The 19,118-nt window shown below is 39.4% G+C and overlaps 1 protein-coding gene across 7 annotated transcripts in view; it reads right to left on the bottom strand.

The window, feature by feature from the left end:
* The window catches only part of AIG1 (androgen induced 1), a 329,441-nt gene extending 314,247 nt beyond the window's left edge, over positions 1 to 15,194 (bottom strand). For 6 of the 7 annotated variants that reach the window (XM_044671565.1, XM_044671564.1, XM_044671566.1 and 3 more), the window contains exon 1: positions 14,798 to 15,194. In XM_044671565.1, the coding sequence (XP_044527500.1) occupies positions 14,798 to 14,938 (141 nt within the window). In that variant the 5' untranslated portion in view covers positions 14,939 to 15,194. Of the gene's footprint in view, positions 1 to 12,366; positions 12,484 to 14,797 lie in introns of those variants that run through there. The other variant, XM_044671571.1, reaches the window with a different exon arrangement.
* Positions 15,195 to 19,118: the final 3,924 nt, after the last annotated feature.

The raw sequence follows: 19,118 nt of genomic DNA, 5'->3' as shown, positions 1-19,118 counted from the left end.
CTTTCCAATTGCAAGATTCTACCTTTTAAACTGTTATTTTCTTGCCAGATCTCTTCCATTTTCCTCAGAATCTCAGTTTTGAACTCTTCCATAGCTTGTGAGGAGTTTTCCTTATTTGAGGAGGGTCTGGATGCTTGTTTGTTCTCCTCCTCTGTTTGCTCGGTTGTCTGGATTTTCTCTGTGTAAAAGCTGTCGAGTGTTAAAGACTTCTTCTTTTTGTTATTATTCTTTCTCTTCTGAACCTCCTGATGCTGATGCTGAGTAGCCATCATTAGCCCAGCAGCTTCTCAGCTTTATCCTCGGGCTCAGTGTCTGTTCCCAATCTATTGGCTCCTGAGGTCTGAATTCTGGTTTTTTCCAAGGTCAAGCCCCCTGGTGGGCCCTCTTGCTTGATCCTCTGCTGGAGGTTTCTTTACAAGTCTCAGGGCGCTGCTTCCACAGTCGTATACCCGTCTGCACTGGTTCCCCACTTAGGCTTAGTTCTGCCTCCACCCACGCCTCTACTCAACCGGTACTCTGCTCGCCCAGCGTCCTGCTCCGGCGCGCGCGCTCAGATTTCGCGTGCTTTTTTTGACTTAATGGGGTCCTAAGTCTTGCTGCTGTCAGGAACAGGTCCCGGAGCTGCTGATGACTCGATGGGTGCCCCAAACTTGCTCTATTTCTTTTTAGCTGGGTTCGGAGCTATAGGTGAGTGTGGAGGGGGTGGGGGTGGGGCGGTTGCTCAGCTCGCGATTGAGTGAGTGAGAGCCCTTTTTAGCCTGGAAATGTCTCGATTCCACGTACCTTCCACGCTGTGCCCTGTTGTGGGGTTCCTCCGTTCGTCTGGACTTGTTTTTATGTCCCCTTGAGGAGTTTTGTGTGTTTCGGTCAGGAGAGGTTAAGAGCTGCTTCTTACTCTGCCGCCATCTTAACCCGGAAGCCGAGACACCAGCTAGACTTGAAGGATTTGCCCTTTCTTGGATATGGCCCAGCCAACTTTGGAGTCAAATTCCTCAACTACCAATTGGAAGCTCCAGGAATAAGAGATCCCTTAAGAATGTGGAATCAGAATTATTCCCCCAAACACCCTTGCAACTGGAAGCCTCCTACAAACTTTAGAACCAAAACTCCCAGTATCCTCCACTATGAAGTTTTTGTGCTTTTTAACAACAAAAAATTATAACTTTTCATTTGAATCACACTGACAGAAAATAGTGAAATAAAAAATAGATTTAAATGAAAACAAAACACCAACCATCTCCTAAACCAAAGCAAACAATCATATTCTATGAACTACACAGAGTTTTTCTAAAAGTAAAATCCAAGACCCATTCATATAAATTTGCCACTAAGGCAAAATGAATGTAGTAGAAATATTGACATTGAAAGAAGAAAGAATTAAATATTCAAGGCCAAGATTTCCATAGGTAGTTTTAAATTGAACCACACAATTCCCTTCCTGTCTACTTTCTCTTTGGAAGTCATCTTTGTATCCTTAAATTCTTTGCCATAGTGTTATCTTACAACCTTGGGCAATTATTAATGTTCTACCTTTTTTGGACCTAATTTTCCCCATTTGTTTGGCAACAAAGGAGTTGAACTAGGGTGACCTTTCATGTTCTGCTTAACTCCCCTGGATACTCTGCCCACTGGAAAAAAAAAAAGATGTTAGAAAACAAGCATTTATTAAGCACCTACTATGGGGTAGGCACTGTCCTAAGTATTTTACAAGTATTAACTCATTTGATCATCACAACAGCCCTGGAAGTTAGGTACTATTATCATCCCCATTTTCAGTTGAGAAAACTGAGGTAGACAGTGATTAAGTGACTTGACTGGGTCACATAGCTATTATTATTATTGTCTGAGGCTTTATTTGAACTCGGGTCTCCCTGACTCCGGAACTAGAACTCTATCCACTGCACCACAGAATTGTCTTGAAGAAAGTAAAGCTGGGTGGGGAAGTGGGAGGTGGGAGGGGGAGGGAGAGGGGACTTTGTTACAAACAAGCAAAACCAATCTCATGCACTGGCCATGTCCAAAGTCTTAATCTGCATTCTGGGTCTATCATCTCTCTATCAGAACCAGCCATTCTCTGGGGTCCTTGTTTGTTAGCTCATTTCTGTTTTGACTAGCTTCCTTTCCTCCAGCTTTCTTTAAAATTTGATGTGAATTAATCTAGCATCTTTCCCTCTTTGGTTCTCAATAATGTTCTTAGAGAATGGTTTATACAGGGTATCATAAATCTATAGCTGAAAGGGACCTTAAATGTCATCCAGTCTGCTCCCCTCATTTTCAGGGCCAGATGATTTAAATGACTTTGCCAAAGTCACACAGGTAGTAATCAGCAAAGCCAGGATTCCAACTCATGTCTTCAAATTATAAAAACAGCATATTAAGTTCATATATAGGAAGCTCCTTTCATGACGGGGTACAGGCAGTAAAGAACGTTCCTGGGGATTTTACTCTTTTTATAGAAAAATCTGTAATCATTGTTCCCTGCAGTGGTTCCTATCCCTTGTACCCTTTGTTTTAAATAGGCTAAACTAGAGTTGGAAGGGTAGACAACTAAAGGAAGTCTTCCCAGATTAGTAATAATATTTTAACTTGTCACCTGGGGGTAGAATGGCCTGTATCCACAAAGTATCCATCTCTTCCACTTTCTCTGCTACCTCCCTTCACCACACTATAAACTCTCTCTGCAGCCTAGGGAAAGTTGATCAAAAAAGGAAGAAATCAATACCAAGAGTGATCCTGAACTCTTAACTCTTCTTGGAAGCAGTGTGGTATAACAGAAAGAACACTGGACTAGGAAACAAAAGACCTGAATCCCAACACTGGCTCTCCTATTTGGATTATGTAGAGCTTTTAGTAAATCACTCACCTATTGAGGTCCCAATTTCCACCTCTATAAAAATCAATAGATTAGACTAGCTGATCTCGAAGCATTTTTTGGCACGGCTATTCTCCAATCCCATAAATTCTCATTCTGAATTTCCCTGGCTCCATGAGCTCTTCCATAGCAATGCCTAAGCCAGAGGGCACAGTGGTTCCACTGTATATTCAGAGCAGGGTTCATAAGATCATAGCCCCTGACTGATACATGGAAGAATGCTTTTTTTCCCCCTTTTCATCCTAGAGAAAACTGCAATTTTTCGAATGGAACTTTTACTAGGAAACTAAAGGAAAACAAACAAAACAAAACAAAACAAACCAGAAATGAATAAGTTTACAGAGTGCATATTTCTGATCTTAACTTTTAATGTCTGGCCAGATTGGCTGGGCTGGCACAATATACTGGGCAGTTTGCCTCTTTTTCCTTTCTCTAACCTCAACACCATCTAGGCTGGAACATTCAAACTTCTAGCCCAAGATATGTTTGGATTAGCACCACTTCCAGACCTAGTGGGGTTCTCAATCCCTCCTAGAGCCTCCTGACACAGAAAGTTTTATCTCTGGATATGGGGGAATCTCCCCTTTGGCCTCAGCCTACAGAGGCTTTCCTCTTACACACCCCCTTAATGTCTCAGCTCTGAGATAAAGACATTTTCCTTTAAAAGCAAAGATTCTCATCCTGGGCTTCTAGTGGTCTTGCACTTATGGATGCTTCTTTTTTACATTTCTTAGTGACATCCCACTCATGAAAGATCTTTGTTGGGCAGCTAGGTGGCACAGTGAATATAGTTCTGGGCCTGGAGTCTGAAAGTCTCATCACTGTGCTGAGCATTAGAGAATGCAAAGAAAGGCAAGAACCAGTTTCTGTTCTTAAGGAGCACAAAAATCTAATGCAAAGACAAAATGTAAAAACTAAATGTAAACAAGTTATATACAAGATAAATTGGAAATAATGAATAGAGAGAAGACTAAGAAAAACTTCTTGTGGAAGGTGGGACTTCAGCTAAGATTTTCAGAAATTCAAGGAGGCTAGAGGGAAAGCGTTTCAGGTAGGGAGATAGCCAGAGAAAATACACAGCCCAGGGGCAACCAGGTGCTTAGTGGATAAAGAGCCAGGTCTGAGTTTGGAAGGTTTGGAAGATTCTAGGTTCAAATTTGACCTTGACCACTTCCTAGCTATGTGATCCTGGGCAAGTTACTTAACTCCAATTGCCTAGCCCTTACCACTCCTGCATCTTGAAACCAAAACTTAAGCATTGATTCTAAGACAGAAAGATTTTTTTTAAATGCACAATCTAGAGATGGAATGTCATATCCAAAGAAAAGCAAAGAGACCAGTGTCACTGGATCAAAGTCTCTGAGCAGCAGAATAAGATATAAGGAGACTGGAAAGGTAGAGAGGGGTCTGGTGATGAGCTATTTTAAAAAGCAGAGGACTTTGTATCTAACTGGAGGAAATAAGAAGGTGGCGGGATGGCATGGTCTTTGACAGCTGAGTGTAGGACAGACTCATGTGGAGACAGACTCATGTGGAGACAGACTCAAGGAAGGGAGACCATCCAGGAGACTACAGCAATAGTTCAGGAAGGTGGTGATGAGGGGGGCGCCAGCACCAGCAGAGAGAAAGGAATGAACCAAAGTGTTCTAAAGGGAGAATCAACAAGTCTTGACAAGAGGGTAGATATGGGGAGGAAAAGTGAGAAGTGGAGGATGACACCTAATTTGCAGGTGGAAGCCCCAGGAGAATGGCAGCCCCTTCCACAGTGTTGGGGAAATTAGTTAGGAAGAGGGCAAGAGTCAGGGTAGAAGGATGGAGTCTGACTTGGGATCTCCTATCTTGACCATATGTGGCTTACACTCTGGGCACATGGGCAACAACCCAAGAGCAGGCAGTCAGCAACAGGGACTCGGGATGACATCTACCCCAGTGCACCTTCGCCCTATCAGGGTGCATCGGAAAACTCCTTTTCCCAGGTGCACAGAGCTCTCTACAATCTTTCCTTTCCACTTCCTCTAAGTGTCCTAATATGGAAACTCCACAAACAGCCTCTTTGTGAGATACAATGTCCCGGTGAAATATCAAACTGGTATTTGGCAGCCAGCCTGACAAAAGGAAAAGAGTTGGAGGGTTTTATCGAGGGCATGTGAGGACTTGACCGAGAAATCCTGTGTGATACCAAGAAATCTAGAGTTGAGGATAAAGGCTGCGGGGGAGCAGGGAAAGGGCATAATAAGATAAAGTCCATGAGGGAAAGGTTTAGCATTCAAAAAAGTAGGAGGCCCTAATGCTGTCACCTCTGCAGAATTTGATACACTTCCCATAGGCAGAAAAAAGAGGACCTCAGCTGAGCAATAAAAAGCATTCTAGGGTTAACAAAGAGCTCTAAAAAAAAAACAAAAAAAAACAGAGTACCTACAAACAATCTCAAACTATACATCATTAAATTGGGATTATTTGGTATACAAATGTAATTTTGGCACCATCGTTGTTCTCCACATACCACAGCCCAAATGAGGGGGAAATTAGAAACATGTTTTTAAAAATCAGCATTTAACTCAAAAAAGTCAAAAAACTGATTTCCTACAAACTTTGTCTCCTCATATCAGGAATACTTTATCATGACTCAAATAGAATTTGATAATTCTCATTGAGACACAATGAGAAGTAAATACTATTGACTCCTGGGCTGGAATCAAAGAATTCTAGAGGGTCCTTAAAATGGCATCTTCATTTTTACAAAACGATCACCTGACCTTTCCATTGGAAAACATTTTTTTCTTTTAAAATTGATATCTAAGTGGGGATCTAGAAATATTTTTCCAATTTGTCTAAGGTTAGTTGAAAAACCTGGAGCAGTGATGGCAAACTTTTTAGAAATGGAGTGCCAGGGCACCCCCCTCATCCTACCCCCTCACTGAGTGCCATGCCCATCCCCCTCATATGCTGGGTATGACCTACCCCACCCCCTTAACCCACTCAGGGGAGGGAGGAAGAACTCCCATTGGGCAGCTGAAGTAGGAGTGGGGGAAGTGAGGAATGTCCTCAGTGAGTATAGAGAGGAGGAGGGGAGTGGCCCAAGAGCTCTGCTCCCCTCCAGCTCTGCCACCTGTGAGTCACCCATCTTACCTCCCCGTATGCTCCAATTGGACTGCTAAGCAGAGGGTCAGGGAATGGGGAAAAGTGTCAGCACAGGGAACAGCTCCACCCAAGTCCCTCTGCCTTTCTAGAATAAATTCTGGGGGTGGGGAGGGAGGGTGGCTGAGTGCTCACAGAGAGTGCTCTGCATGCCATCTTTGGCATCCATGCCATAGGCTTGCCATCACTGCCTTAGGGTTAAAAAAGAAAAATAAATGACTTCATTATCATCACTTCTACAGTGTTTAAGATATTCTTCTCTAAAAGAATGCTATCCACATCCAGAGAAAGAACTGTGGGAGCAGAAATGCAGAAGGAAAACATATGATCGATCACATGGTTTGATGGGGATATGATTAGGGCTTTGATGTTAAAAGATCACTCTATTGCAAAAATGAATAACATGGAAATAGGTTTTGAACAATGATATATGTATAACCCAGTGGAACTGCTTGTCAGCTCAGGGTGGAGGGGGAGAAAAGAGGGAGAATCATGAATAATGGAACCCATGGGAAAATATTATAAATAAAATAATTTTACATAAAACAAGATATTCTCTATTGTGCTGATAGTTTTAATAAGAAAGTGAAAGGAAAACATGTCCATATTGAAATCTGCTCTTAAGTAGAAAATTATTTCTTCAAACACAACCTATGATCAAAACTAGTCAATAGTTTCTGAGCACCCTATCAAATAGAATAATCAGTCTTGATGCCAAAAAGACTTGAATTCAAGTCTTGTGTCTGATACATATTGGCTGTGTGACCCTAGAAAAGGCATTCAACCCCCTCAGTGCTCTAGACAATTTTCTAGGATTGAAAGTTGAAAAGAAGGTGCTGCCCAGCATTTACAGAAGGATTTTCCTCATCTGGGAATTTACTATAGAATACACAAAGAAACCAGAGGTATATTCTCTCTGTAGTATCATTGCATTACTGAGAACCACTAAGATTTAAATCAACAAACTTTTGTGAAGCATTAACAAAGTAGCAGACATTGTATTAAGCATTGGGGAATAAAAAGCAAAAAATGAAATGGTCCTTACATCTCAAGGAACACATTTGAATAGCATAGGCAAGAAGTACATATATAAGTATGTAAAGAATAAGCAAAAACGTAATAAATATAAAGTAGGGAAATAGAGGGTAATTTGAGAGGAAAGGAATTAGGTATTACGGCTTTATGCAGGAGGTGGTGCTTTAGTTATTATACCTTGACAGAAGAGAAGGATTCCACAATATAGAGTTAAAAGATTGGAGATGGAAAGTCCTGTGGGTCATGGTGACTAGATATTTACAGTGAGGCTAAAAAGATAGGTTAGGGTCAGGTTGTAGAAAGTTTTGAAAGCTAAACAGAGCAGCTTATATTTCATCCTAGAAGCAAAACTGTATTTCATCCTCCAGGCATCCTGGAGTTTATTAAGTATTCAAGAGACATAGTAGAAACAGAAGAGGAAAAAAAAAGTTAGTACCTTCCATAAACTGATGTTTTGAGAAATTAATTGAAAATAATTATTCAATAACTAAAGAAAGTCTCTACTAGGCAACATCTGGTTGGGAATATTGGTTCTATGAACTTGAAAGTTTTTTTTTTTCCAATCTATAATTCAAATTAAATATCTTATTCAGAGAAGCATTCCTACCAAATAGTGAAGTTTTACTTATTCCTGTTCAGCTCTTTTGGTGGGTGACCTTCAGCAAAATCACTTAACCCTTCTCCCAGATATGTCTGTTTTCTAATTGTAAAGTATGGATAATCTTTAACTCACAGGATTGCTATGAGAAAACATGTTACTGCAAAATGTTTTCAAGAGAAGTGTTATTCTGTTTACTTTGAGAGATGTGAATCTATTTCCTCATCCCTAAAACTGGGGTTTGAGGCTGCTTACCACCTGTACAACCTTGAGCAAATCATTTAACCTATCTAGTTAACTTCCTTCTCCTTCCTAGTTAACTTTCTATAAAATAAGAGAGTTGGACAAGATAGTCTATAAGTTCCCTCCCAGTTTAAAAAGCTGTGATTCTGTAAACAATGGCCCTGTCAGCTCTGAAATTCTACAATTCTACTTCTTAGTTTTTTATGAAGCACTGAATATACCTTGAATTTTAAATATTAAAAATACACATGGAGAGATATTAAAATATCTAGTGTCCTTTTTTCAGACATTGGCAGAATCCAGTTTTTAAATGCTTAAAGGAACATTAAAAATGTGTCAAATTGAAAAGAACGCTACCCACATTCAAAGGAAGAACTACAGGAGTGGAAACAGAAGAAAAACAACTGCTTGAACACATGGGTTGAGGTGGACATGATTGGGAATGTAGACTCGAAACTACCATACCAATGCAACTATCAACAATTTGGAAATAGGTCTTGATCAATGATACATGTTAAAACCAGTGGAAATACGCATCAGCCATGGGGGGGGGAGGGGCGGGCGGTGAGCTCAAGGGGGATGAAAGGGAAAGTAAGAGCATGAATTATGTAACCATGTTAACTTTTCTAAAAAATAAATATTAATAAATGTTTTAAAAATGTGTCAAATTTTCTTATTGCTACAGTGTGCAGAAGGGGTGTTATTTTTACATTATTTTATATTATGATCATTAATATGATGTTTATTTACATTTATTTACAAAAACCCTTCATCTCACTAATGAAAAAGCCCCACAAACAACAAGCATCACAATCACAGGTAGAATCTGAACCCACGCCCTCTGACTCCAGAGCCACTCCTCTTTTCACTGTACTTGATCTGTATCATCTGCAAATTCAGTGAGCATGCCATCTGTGTCCAAGTCACTGATAAAATGATTAAACAGCACAGAGCCAAGCACATATGCCCAAGGGAATCTATTAGAAATCTCTTGCCCCATTATTACTGAACCATTAAGAATTACTTTTTTCTCACAGACTTGGCAGGATAAAATTCACGTCTCTATCTCTGGACCATACTTTTTCCATTCTTTCCAAGAAAAAGGATGGATAAGAGAATGGAAATAGAGGCTGGATTGCACTGTATATTAAACTATGCTTTGGGAAACCTCCCATAAAGGAGAGAGCTTATATGGAGTAGTGATTTGAATGCTGGCCTCAGAATCAACAAAAGAATTCAAATCTGATTTCTGGCTGGCTGTGTGACCCTGGACAAGTCACAAACTGGTAGGAACTGCCCCTTTGAAATGACTTTCTATCTACTCCCCATGCACCTTACAAGTCTTGACCATTAGAATGTAGCTTCCTTGTGAGCAAGGACTGTTTCTGCCTTTTCCTCTTTATCCCACCCAAGACAAAGTCTGGCACACAGTAAGTGCTTAATAAATGCTTACTCACTGACTTCACACCCAGGCTTAGTGCTCCCAGGTCAATTGTCTAGCCATTTGCCCATATGAATTAGTAAAAAGAGTTTCCTTACTGGGTATTCTTTATAACAATGAAACCATAGGTCTGGCTAAAAATGTTTTAAATACTTATTGAACTCAACTTGTAACTGTAATCTATAGAATGCATTACACATCTATAAACTGATGAATAATTGCTTTTTTGGTTTATTTGATCACAGCAGGCCAGCTCTGTGGGAGATCTGAAATCTCCCTAAATAGCATACTCTCTAAAATCTGTTCATGTTATTTTGTAATATGAACTAAAATAGTTTTATCCTAGGTCAATATTACCTCAAAGTTGGTCTCTACATAGAGTCAACCAGAATCCTATTATATTATTATCTTTCATTAACCCACAAATGAATAGATCACTTATACACAATAAACTTCCCCAAAGTCACCAATATGTTACTCTGGAAAAATGTGACCAATTTTATTTAAAAAAATCAATTATAAGTTCTTCAAAAATAGGAGTATACATAAATGCATTATCAAAAAAATTCATCAAATAGATTGTCAGAAATTTCTATAAATTTATTCAGTATTTTTTATTCAACAGAATTCATTTAATTCATATCAACTAACCAAGTTTAGAATAGTTTATCAGCCCATGAGAAGAACATAATTTTACTAGACATTCATTCTACTTGCTTTACTAAAGAGTATATCTAAGATATAAAATTACTATGGATTTATAAGGATAAAACAAATAAAAATCTGGACAAGTGAAAATAGCAATTTAACAACTAAAAGAGAATAACCACCCCCAATAGATTTTTATAAGGTACAATTTCAAAAAAAGGAGATCATTTAAATTTTAAATGAAGGCAGTTTATAGATACAGGTCAGTTAGGAAGAAGGAGGATGGGGATTAAGTTACTTCCAAAGTATTTAAATTTACTTTGGGATTACTTCTGTAGGACTGATATACTAAATGAAAGTCAAAGCATTTCAAGGAAAGCAGCTGAAAACAAACTCAAAATATCCAGTTTCCTATCACCTGGTAAATTTCAAACAACTTCTGGGCTACTATGATGTCACCTGGGAAATCCGTAAGGGGTGCCATCTCTTCATCTTTTTCCAGGTAGTTCAAGATGAGTCCTAAGTCAAAAACTCCTATTAATTTCAAAAAGGGTAATAGCACTGCAAGGACCAAAAGGCCCTACAACCATCTATTCCTTTACTTCATAAGAGTTCCACATTATCCTGGAATGCAAGATTTTTTAAAGAGTGCCTTGGTTACAAGAACATCTGATTCAACACGGAAAATCATACCATTGTTCAGGCTTTCCCAGTTCCCGTTTCTAGGAGTAACATGACATTTCAAATGACTATAGAAAAACAAATGAAAACCCTACAATGTACCAATTTTCCTAAATGCTACATAACAAGGGAAAAATAAAAAAGAAACCTCAACCAGTGCCCAGAGGATGCTCTGTAATTCCAGTAAGATGTGCAAAGGGAAGGGAATCAGCAACTCTTTTACCAGCTCTTCCACACCAAAGAACCTGTTTCATAGCAGATGTACAAGTAACATAACCAAAGAAGCTAATGTATCTAAAATAATTGATGGAATTTCCCAGTCTACACAAATGCATTCTTTTGATCCTACCAGTCAATCAACATGCATTTATCCAGCATCAGCATTCCACTGTTTCTGAATATACCACACAAATGCACACACAACACAAAATGCCACTCACAAAATGAACCAAATTTAATCTAAGGAGTTTTTGCTTAAACTGCTTCTCTTCTACATACCACATTACTGTTTTGTTGGGTAAAAGAGGAATACAAAAATTCACTTTGGGAAGTTTTACTACTTATGATAAATTAAGCTATAAACTCTTATCTGAGATATACTACATGGCAAGTACAGAAGTAAAATGTAAAATCGAGCATTTTATTCTACTTTCTTAAGAATATTAATCATTATAAATGGAAAAATACGGTACCCTGGGGACATTTCGGAGACCAAAGACACATTTTAAAGATAGATTTCTCGAGTACCTAAAAAGAAATTTAAAATAATTTGCATGTTGATTTCACTTTTTCCTATCATTATATGGTCTGGCTATGGTTTTATTACCCTTTGAGAACTGAAAACCAGTAGAAAAGAATCCAAATTCAACTTTACTCAGCTGCTCCTAGTCTAAGAGTAATGTGCTTGATATTTTCCATAACATAAGCTAAAAGATACCTTAGAAATTAATTAGTTCAACATAGTGATTACATTTTCTCTTAAATAGTGAACTTTAACACCAAATAAAAAGAATATTCCCAAATACATACAAAGTAGAACAGAAAATGAGGACTATCCACGAAACCACAAATCTATAATACATACTGCAGCTTGCTGTTCTTTTTTGGCATATAATAAATGTAACATCTAACTTTCAAAGCTTCCTTGCTTCTTTGGTATTGTATTCTGGGGATTTTTTAAAATCTTTAAACAGCTTTTGTTTTTCTTTTTCAAAGTTATCCCTAACCTCCCTTTATCTGCCAACTCTACCCCACATTGGGGGAAGGAAAATAAAACCTATAATTGGTCTGTTAAAAAATGTAGGTCTCTTTCTGCAACAAGAGTCCATCACCTCTATTTTAGGAATTGTAACCTTCAACTTTATATTTAACAGAAATTGGGGTCCAGATAAAATAACTTAAAATAAATCCCAGTTAGGATTTAAACCCAAGTGTTCCATTCTAAATCCAATATTTATCCCACTGCATTATGCTAGTAGGCACTCAAGTGTTCATTGATTGAATAAAGAGGCAACTAGAGAACATAATACATCCTTTAATATTTATGGGGCAACAGAAAGTGGAAAAGAAGGAACATTTCATGTGAATCTTTATCATAAATGTCTAAATGAGAAAAAATCTAGACGTTCACAAAATAATGATGGGCATAATGTACTTTATTATTTTTATTATTGTTGTTATCATTATTATTATTAAAGGTAGTCAGTTGCCTTTGTCTAGATTCATTCTGACAATGTCGATTTTTTTGTTTGTTTGGACCTGTGTAGGAAACTCTCTTTCCCAGTGCAGATGGCAAATGTTTTTCACCCAGGAATCTTAGAGAATTACCTGAAACATGGAAATATATATGTATGAGCTTGTCTAAGGACCAGAATGTGTCAGTCAAACTTGAGCCCTGACCTCCTTGATTCTAAGGCCAAGTTCCCTTCGGATCATTCCATATTGCAGTTAAGTGGCTGAGTGGATAAGGTGTCAGGTATGGAGTTGGGAGGACATGGGTTCAAATGTGACCTCAGATACTTGCTAGCTGTGTGACCCTTGGAGGTCACTTAACTAAAGAAAGCAAGAGTTTAAAAAATAAAGGAAGAAAGTAGCCATGTCAAGTTCTAGAATTACATAGCAGGCCAGAAGGGTACTCTTAAAGGTCTCTAGTTCCAAATGCTCATTCCACAAATGAGGAAACTGAGGCCAGGAGAGGTAAAGTGACTTGCCCAAATCCCATAAGTAGTGCTAAATCAGAGAAATAGAATTAAAAGCCAGGTCTTATACTAAATGAAAAGTTCTTTCTTGAGTTCTAAGACTTTTTCCTAACTGGTGATGAATTCTAATCTCAATCCTTTTCTGAGTCATTATTCTAACTCTTCTCCTTTCTCTATTCCCCAACAACAGATCTATGCAGAATCTTTGAGATTGAAAGGATCACCCAATCCAACCACTAGGAAAAGATTAAACTACTTCTATGTCTTCTGAAGCCTCTACAAGTTCAATAGAGTCCCACTTAACATCTGGGTAAGCTCAGAGAGATGCCTTCTTATAGTTTGGATGGATTCTTCTATTTTATCTTCAGTAGTTATAGCTCAGCATGTTTCCCAGACAAGAATGGCACAATGCAGTCAGTTTGAGGGCAGAAGGTTTGAAATCTTATAGTGGTGGGAGATGAAATACCTGTAAGCATTTAAACTATAAAACTTTTCTGAAAAGGTGGTAAAACTAGGACAATATTATTAAAGATCAAAAGGAGCCTCTAGTCTATTTAAGACTTAAGACAGACTTCTATTTAGTTATATTAGAGCATTTCCAAAAGACAGAGTAAAGTCCTCATGGCAGCAAGGAGAGGAATCCCGCCCTAGACCCCACTGTCCTGTGGCAGGCATCTCAATGGTCTTGCGGTTGCACAGGAAGGAGCAGTGGGACAGTGGGATAGCTACTCTAGAGAGCCAACATCTTCCATGATCTTGAAAATTTTCATTTCTTCTTTCCTTTTTTTCCACTAGCTAGGCATTTTCCCATTTGAGCTCCAAAAAATTATGATTTGGATTGGCTTTTTTGTATCATACTTTATGAATACACATATACACATATTAGAGAATACATACATATAAGAGATAGAGGGGAGAGAGAAGAGAGACAGGAGAGAGAAAAGAGAGAGACAGAGGAAAGTCTAGAGCAAGAGAGAAAAGATAGAAGAGACAGAGAAGTGAAGGAGAGACAGAGAGAGAGAAGGCAGCCTATATAACTCTCACCAAATTAACACACTCTATTTTTCACTCAGAAGTTTCTTCATTTAGCAGTGAGGTATTTTTCTGACAGGGTAGGCCCAGTTCTCTTGGGTCACCTAAGATGGAACAATTCTGAATGAATTGACCAGACTGCAGTGGGTACTTTAATAGGTACAAAAGGGATAACCCGGCTCTTTGTAGATCATTGCATATATGTAATTTGCTCCAGCTTAAAGGAAGGTAAAAAGTGTCCAAACTGAAATAGGTACCACAAAAGAGAAGACTCAGCTTTTTGTAGACCATTACATAGTTATGATTTGCCCCAACTTATGAGATGGTGGATGTGTCCAGGATAAGTTAAACCATTTGAAAGGAATTTCTAAGAGTTTCTCTCTGAAAGTTGCAGTGGATAAACCCCAGTTAGGATGATGGGATGGGAGTGGGGAGCGGGGAAGAGGAGGGGTTACACCAAGGTGGGACTAGGAAAGGGTGTTTCACTGCGTTTGCTGCCCTCCCTTCCGGGCTGATTGCCCTTTTCTGGAGAAGGCGCGGATACCGCAAGCCATAGTTCAGTGGGTACTGCCGAGGTCAGTGAGGGGGTGGCGAGGTCAAACCCAGCAGGAAGCCAATTTCACAGTCAAGTTCCTCTAATCTTTTTGCAGTCGGAGGGAGGGGAGAGGAGGGGAATTAAAGGGGAGGGGGAAGCGTCCTGCTCCGCCCCTATGGGGAAGAGAGCGCGGTCTCCCCCTCCCCAAATCCCTCCCACTCTACTTCCCCCACCAGGTGCTGGAGGGAGGGTCAAAGGATGTTACGGTAGCAGAGAGCATGGCTAGGAGGTGTGTACGGGGTGTGATTACGCGCCCCCACACACGCGTGCGCACACACACACTCACACACGCACACACAGGGCCGGGCGACCTTACCAGGTCTATAAACGTCAGGAATTTCCAGCTGCCTCCGTAGGTCTTGTGCGCAGGCATCTCAATGGCCTTGTAGTTGCATAGGATGGAGCAGTAAGATAGCAGGATGGCCACTCTCAGCACCTGGCAGGGGATAAGCGCCATGTTCTCAACGGGCCTCGGCTCTGCCTCGAGCTCGGCACGCCGCCCAGGGACAAAGGGACAGAGGGTGGGGAGGGCGTTGCGGAGGTTGCCCGGCTCGAGAGGTGCCCAGTCTGGGGGGGAGGGGCGCAGGTAGGTGAAGGGGCGGGTGCTCGCGCGGTGTTGGCCGGGGCTGCTGGTGCAGCTGCTGCGGGTGCGCGCGAGGGGCCAGGGGGTAGGGGCGTTCCGCTCGCCCCACGGGAAGGGTGCGTGTCGCGCGCGCGCGCGTGTGTGTGTATGTATGTATACGGATTTGTGCGCGTGTGCAATTGCCTCCTGCGCCGCGCGTGGGGGCAGAGCGAACCCAGGAGATGCCGGCGTCATCTCTTTCGTCATCGCCGTCATTATCATTTCCCACAGTCTCAGGGTCTCTCTGGAGCCCGGCCCTTTGAGGGAAGGGGTGGCGATCACGTGTGCAGAGCGTGGGAAAACGCCCCCTTTTTTTCACTCGACCCGCCTTGGCCGCACTGCGTGGGAAGAGCCCACCAGCGAGCGTGCGTACGCACCACGGGGGAAGGAACTGTGGTGCATGAACCCTGGAAGCCGGGCAGTGAGAAGGGAGGAGTCCCCTAAAACAAGGGTTCATCTCCTGGAAATGATTAAATTTCTTTTAAATGCTGGATAAGTCTTATCTAGTTTCACTTATCTATATCCTCTCATCACCTATCTACTTATCCATTCATCTATCCTGCCTATCTTATCTATCTTTATATTCTATCATTCATCTATCTATCCTATCATATTTCTTTCCTGTCATATCATCAATCCTATCTTGTTTATCATCTATCTCGTCTGTTATCTCTGTCCTATCTATTTTATATGTTCTGTCTGTCAGTCTTAAGTCTGAAGGCTTCACCAGAGGGCCCAAGGGGTCAATGACATAAAAAAGGTTAATTACTTCAATGGCTAAGGAGTGTTGTTTCAGCAAGATGAAAAAGGAGGGGACCAAGAACCATATAAGAATGTTTGCTGAAGTGTGAAAGTGTAGGATGGAGGAGACCAAACAGTTGTCTCTTCACTAAGCTATTGTGGTTTTTAGGGGGAAAGGGAACTTCTGGGTAAGTTATAGGGGTTTTTCCCTAGGTTGTGGTAATTTAGGTAACAAAATTTAGGCATTTATTAAGTGCTGACTTCTGATAACCATTGAACAAGCCTATTCCTTGGCACTTTTAGATCTTGTTTATTTAGAAATACTGACAACCTAGGAACAGTGAGCCACTCAACTTTGTTTAGACTTGGATTTTGTTCCCCTTAAAAGAGGAATGATTCTAAGTTTTAAGTTTAAATGTAAAACTCAAGAACTAAACTGAATTAAAAAAAAAATGGAGGCACCATCTATTTTGTTAAAGGCCTACTGCTTCATGGAAGGAAAGCATTAATTGGTTTTACTCTAGTTTCCAGTAAATGCTGTCATGCTGAAATTACATCAGTCTGTGAGCAGCAGTTGGGTTTTTTGGTGTCTTTTTTTTTTTTAATCAAAGGATCATATTTCAGCCAACCTAATGCAGGGTCAGATCATGAAAAGACAACATAGATATTTCCTAGGGATCCATTTAAAACAGGTGTCCTCTGCAAATAATCTCTGAGTCAGAGGGTGTGGATCTAGAGAGGGAAATAAGAGGAAGGGGAAGTAGCAAATAATGAAAGTTTTCCCAACTCAAACTAGATATAAGGAGATAAACTGGGACAAAATAACACTGAGTAGGCTTTACAATTAACAGAAGTTGATTTCAAATATCCACAGATTATCCAGAGATGACTGCTAATGAAGGAAAATTATGAATTAAAGAGATGTAGCCATATTCTTTGGTAGGATCTGGGTCCTGATTTTAAAAGAAAACCCCTATGTATTGTCTGCATTTTGAATTCTCAGTATTGCTTATAGCAAAATATAAAGTGGACTCTACCCTTACAAATATATCTGACTTCATGTTATCTATATGTTTATGGTTTCCCCTCTGACCTTTGTTACTTCTTTATCACCTGGAAGACTTTTATGGCAATATTCAGATCTCATAAGTAACTTCCAGTCCTGTGTTTTAAAAATACTTATTGAGGGTTCCCACAATAAAATAAAATATATATTTAAATAAAATAAGGGAGATTTTTTTCCAATAGTCAACTTATTTTAAATAAAATAAACTTTGTTTTGTTAATGGATTTTATCAAGTATCTGTTTTTCATTTTAGTTGCTAGCCTTTAAGTTGCCAGTTATTCATATGGAACACTTCCAAGTTGTAAATTGTGTAAAATGACTAATTTTAGGACAGAATGTTTCATAATTTAACAACATCTAAGTAATAGTCCCTAAATATGGCAGTTTGATTTTGATTGATATGGAAGCTCTGATTGTCAGGTCCCATGTAATAATTTAGGTCATATATTACAGAGGAATGGTGGGAAAAGGACAATAAGGACTTATAGCTGACATTAGTATTTTGTAATGTAGATTCCCTATCCAGTGTTTGCATTCTTGTGAGGGCTTGGATGCTTTAATTTTTTTTTTAAGCAAGGAAAGAGTTATCAAATGTTAATCTTAAATATCATTCTAAATTTCTAATCCATTTTTTGAACTGTAGCACATACTGAAAAAGAGATAGTATTTCCCATGAAACTTTTGCTTTCATTTTATGAGAGGAAAATAGGCTTTTATAAAAGAAATATATATGTCAATGATTTAAAAATTTTAAAATTTAAAAAAAAAAAAACCTCTTCCCTTCTAGTATCACTTCTAAGCAAGACAGAAAAATAGCAAGGACTAGGCAATCAGGATTAAGTGATTTGTCCAGGATTACACAACTGTGGAGTGTCTGAGGTCAGATATGAACTCAGAAACTTCCAACTCCACACCTGGCACCCTATCCATTGTGCTACCTAGCTGTCTCTATAACAGAGATTTTTAGTGTTTCCAATTATATGGCACAGTTGGTGAGAAAGAAATACCCTAAACATTCTAGTTTGCAAGATGAAATTGTATGTATGTGAAACTGCTTTGTTTCATGTGTTCAAGAAAAATGTTGGTCATGGGGCAAGAGAAGGAGATGACTAATGGGTGAAGTTTATCACTGTTGCTCTAAGGATGTCAGGGAAAAGTAGAAGGCTTCCACCTTGTTGGATTGATCCTTTGTGGTGAATTTTTGGGAGGCCATGGATAAAAATTGAACAGTAGGTAGACATAGGTAGATTCTCAACTGTATCAGTGAAGGAAGATAAGTCCCCAATCAGTATAATCCCAAATCCTTTTGCATTTGTAATAGCTGGACAACTAGAGTTCTTCCTTGTGGCTCCTAATTATCTCAGTGTCCCTTGAGTTTTGTAGAAATAGCTCTAGTCCTGCAAGCCAGACAGGCCCTTAGAATTTCCCCAGAGTACTCTTTGCAGTTACTTTAACTGAGCCCCTAGGATTTCTTTGCTGGTTTTGCCCTGATGAAACCTTCTTATTGCTTACACTTTGTTATGAATGTGTACAGTCTTAGTTCCTAAGCTTGTGTGTTAAAAATCTCTCTGATTACTTCCTAGAGAGAAGGAGTTCTTTGGAGCTTTCAAGGTGATCAGAAAAGCAGTACCATCTCTTTTTTTTTTTTTAATAGACATTCTTCAAACTATCCATACCCATCCAGTTTCAAGGAGAATTATGTAAGCTTGTTTTTCACAACATGATAAACATCACTAAATATTTATTAAACACTTTCTGTAGAGTACTGTCCTATGTATTGGAGAAGATAGAGAATTTAGATAAGATTCAGTTCCATATCTTTCAAGTATTAGTGTTAACACACCAATCACTGTTGCTGTGTCTGAATTAAGCAAACATTTCCCAGTATTAGGACATAAATCCTGCAAGTTGCCAAACCTATAGGTTCCCCATGAATTTGCCCCAAAGCTATTTCACTAACACAATAATAACTTGAACCCACATGGTCTAAAGCCAAAGATTCTGCCCTATAAGGTGGTTCCTGGATGCCTTAAAAACCACCCCTTTTTCTGGAGGTCCTGATTCTAGCACCTGCCTGCCCTACCTCCACTACATATGCTAAAATTTATGTAAGGGTTGTAGTGATTTATATGCAAGAAAAGAAATAATCCATAAATATTTCAAAGAATACAGGGTACTTTTAGCATGTTAAAAGAAAGTAATTTCCCC

Source organism: Gracilinanus agilis, chromosome 4, assembly GCF_016433145.1.
Source record: "Gracilinanus agilis isolate LMUSP501 chromosome 4, AgileGrace, whole genome shotgun sequence".
Taxonomy (NCBI): domain Eukaryota; kingdom Metazoa; phylum Chordata; class Mammalia; order Didelphimorphia; family Didelphidae; genus Gracilinanus; species Gracilinanus agilis.
The sequence above is the reverse complement of the archived record's forward strand: the minus strand, read 5'-3'. Positions and strand labels throughout refer to the sequence as shown.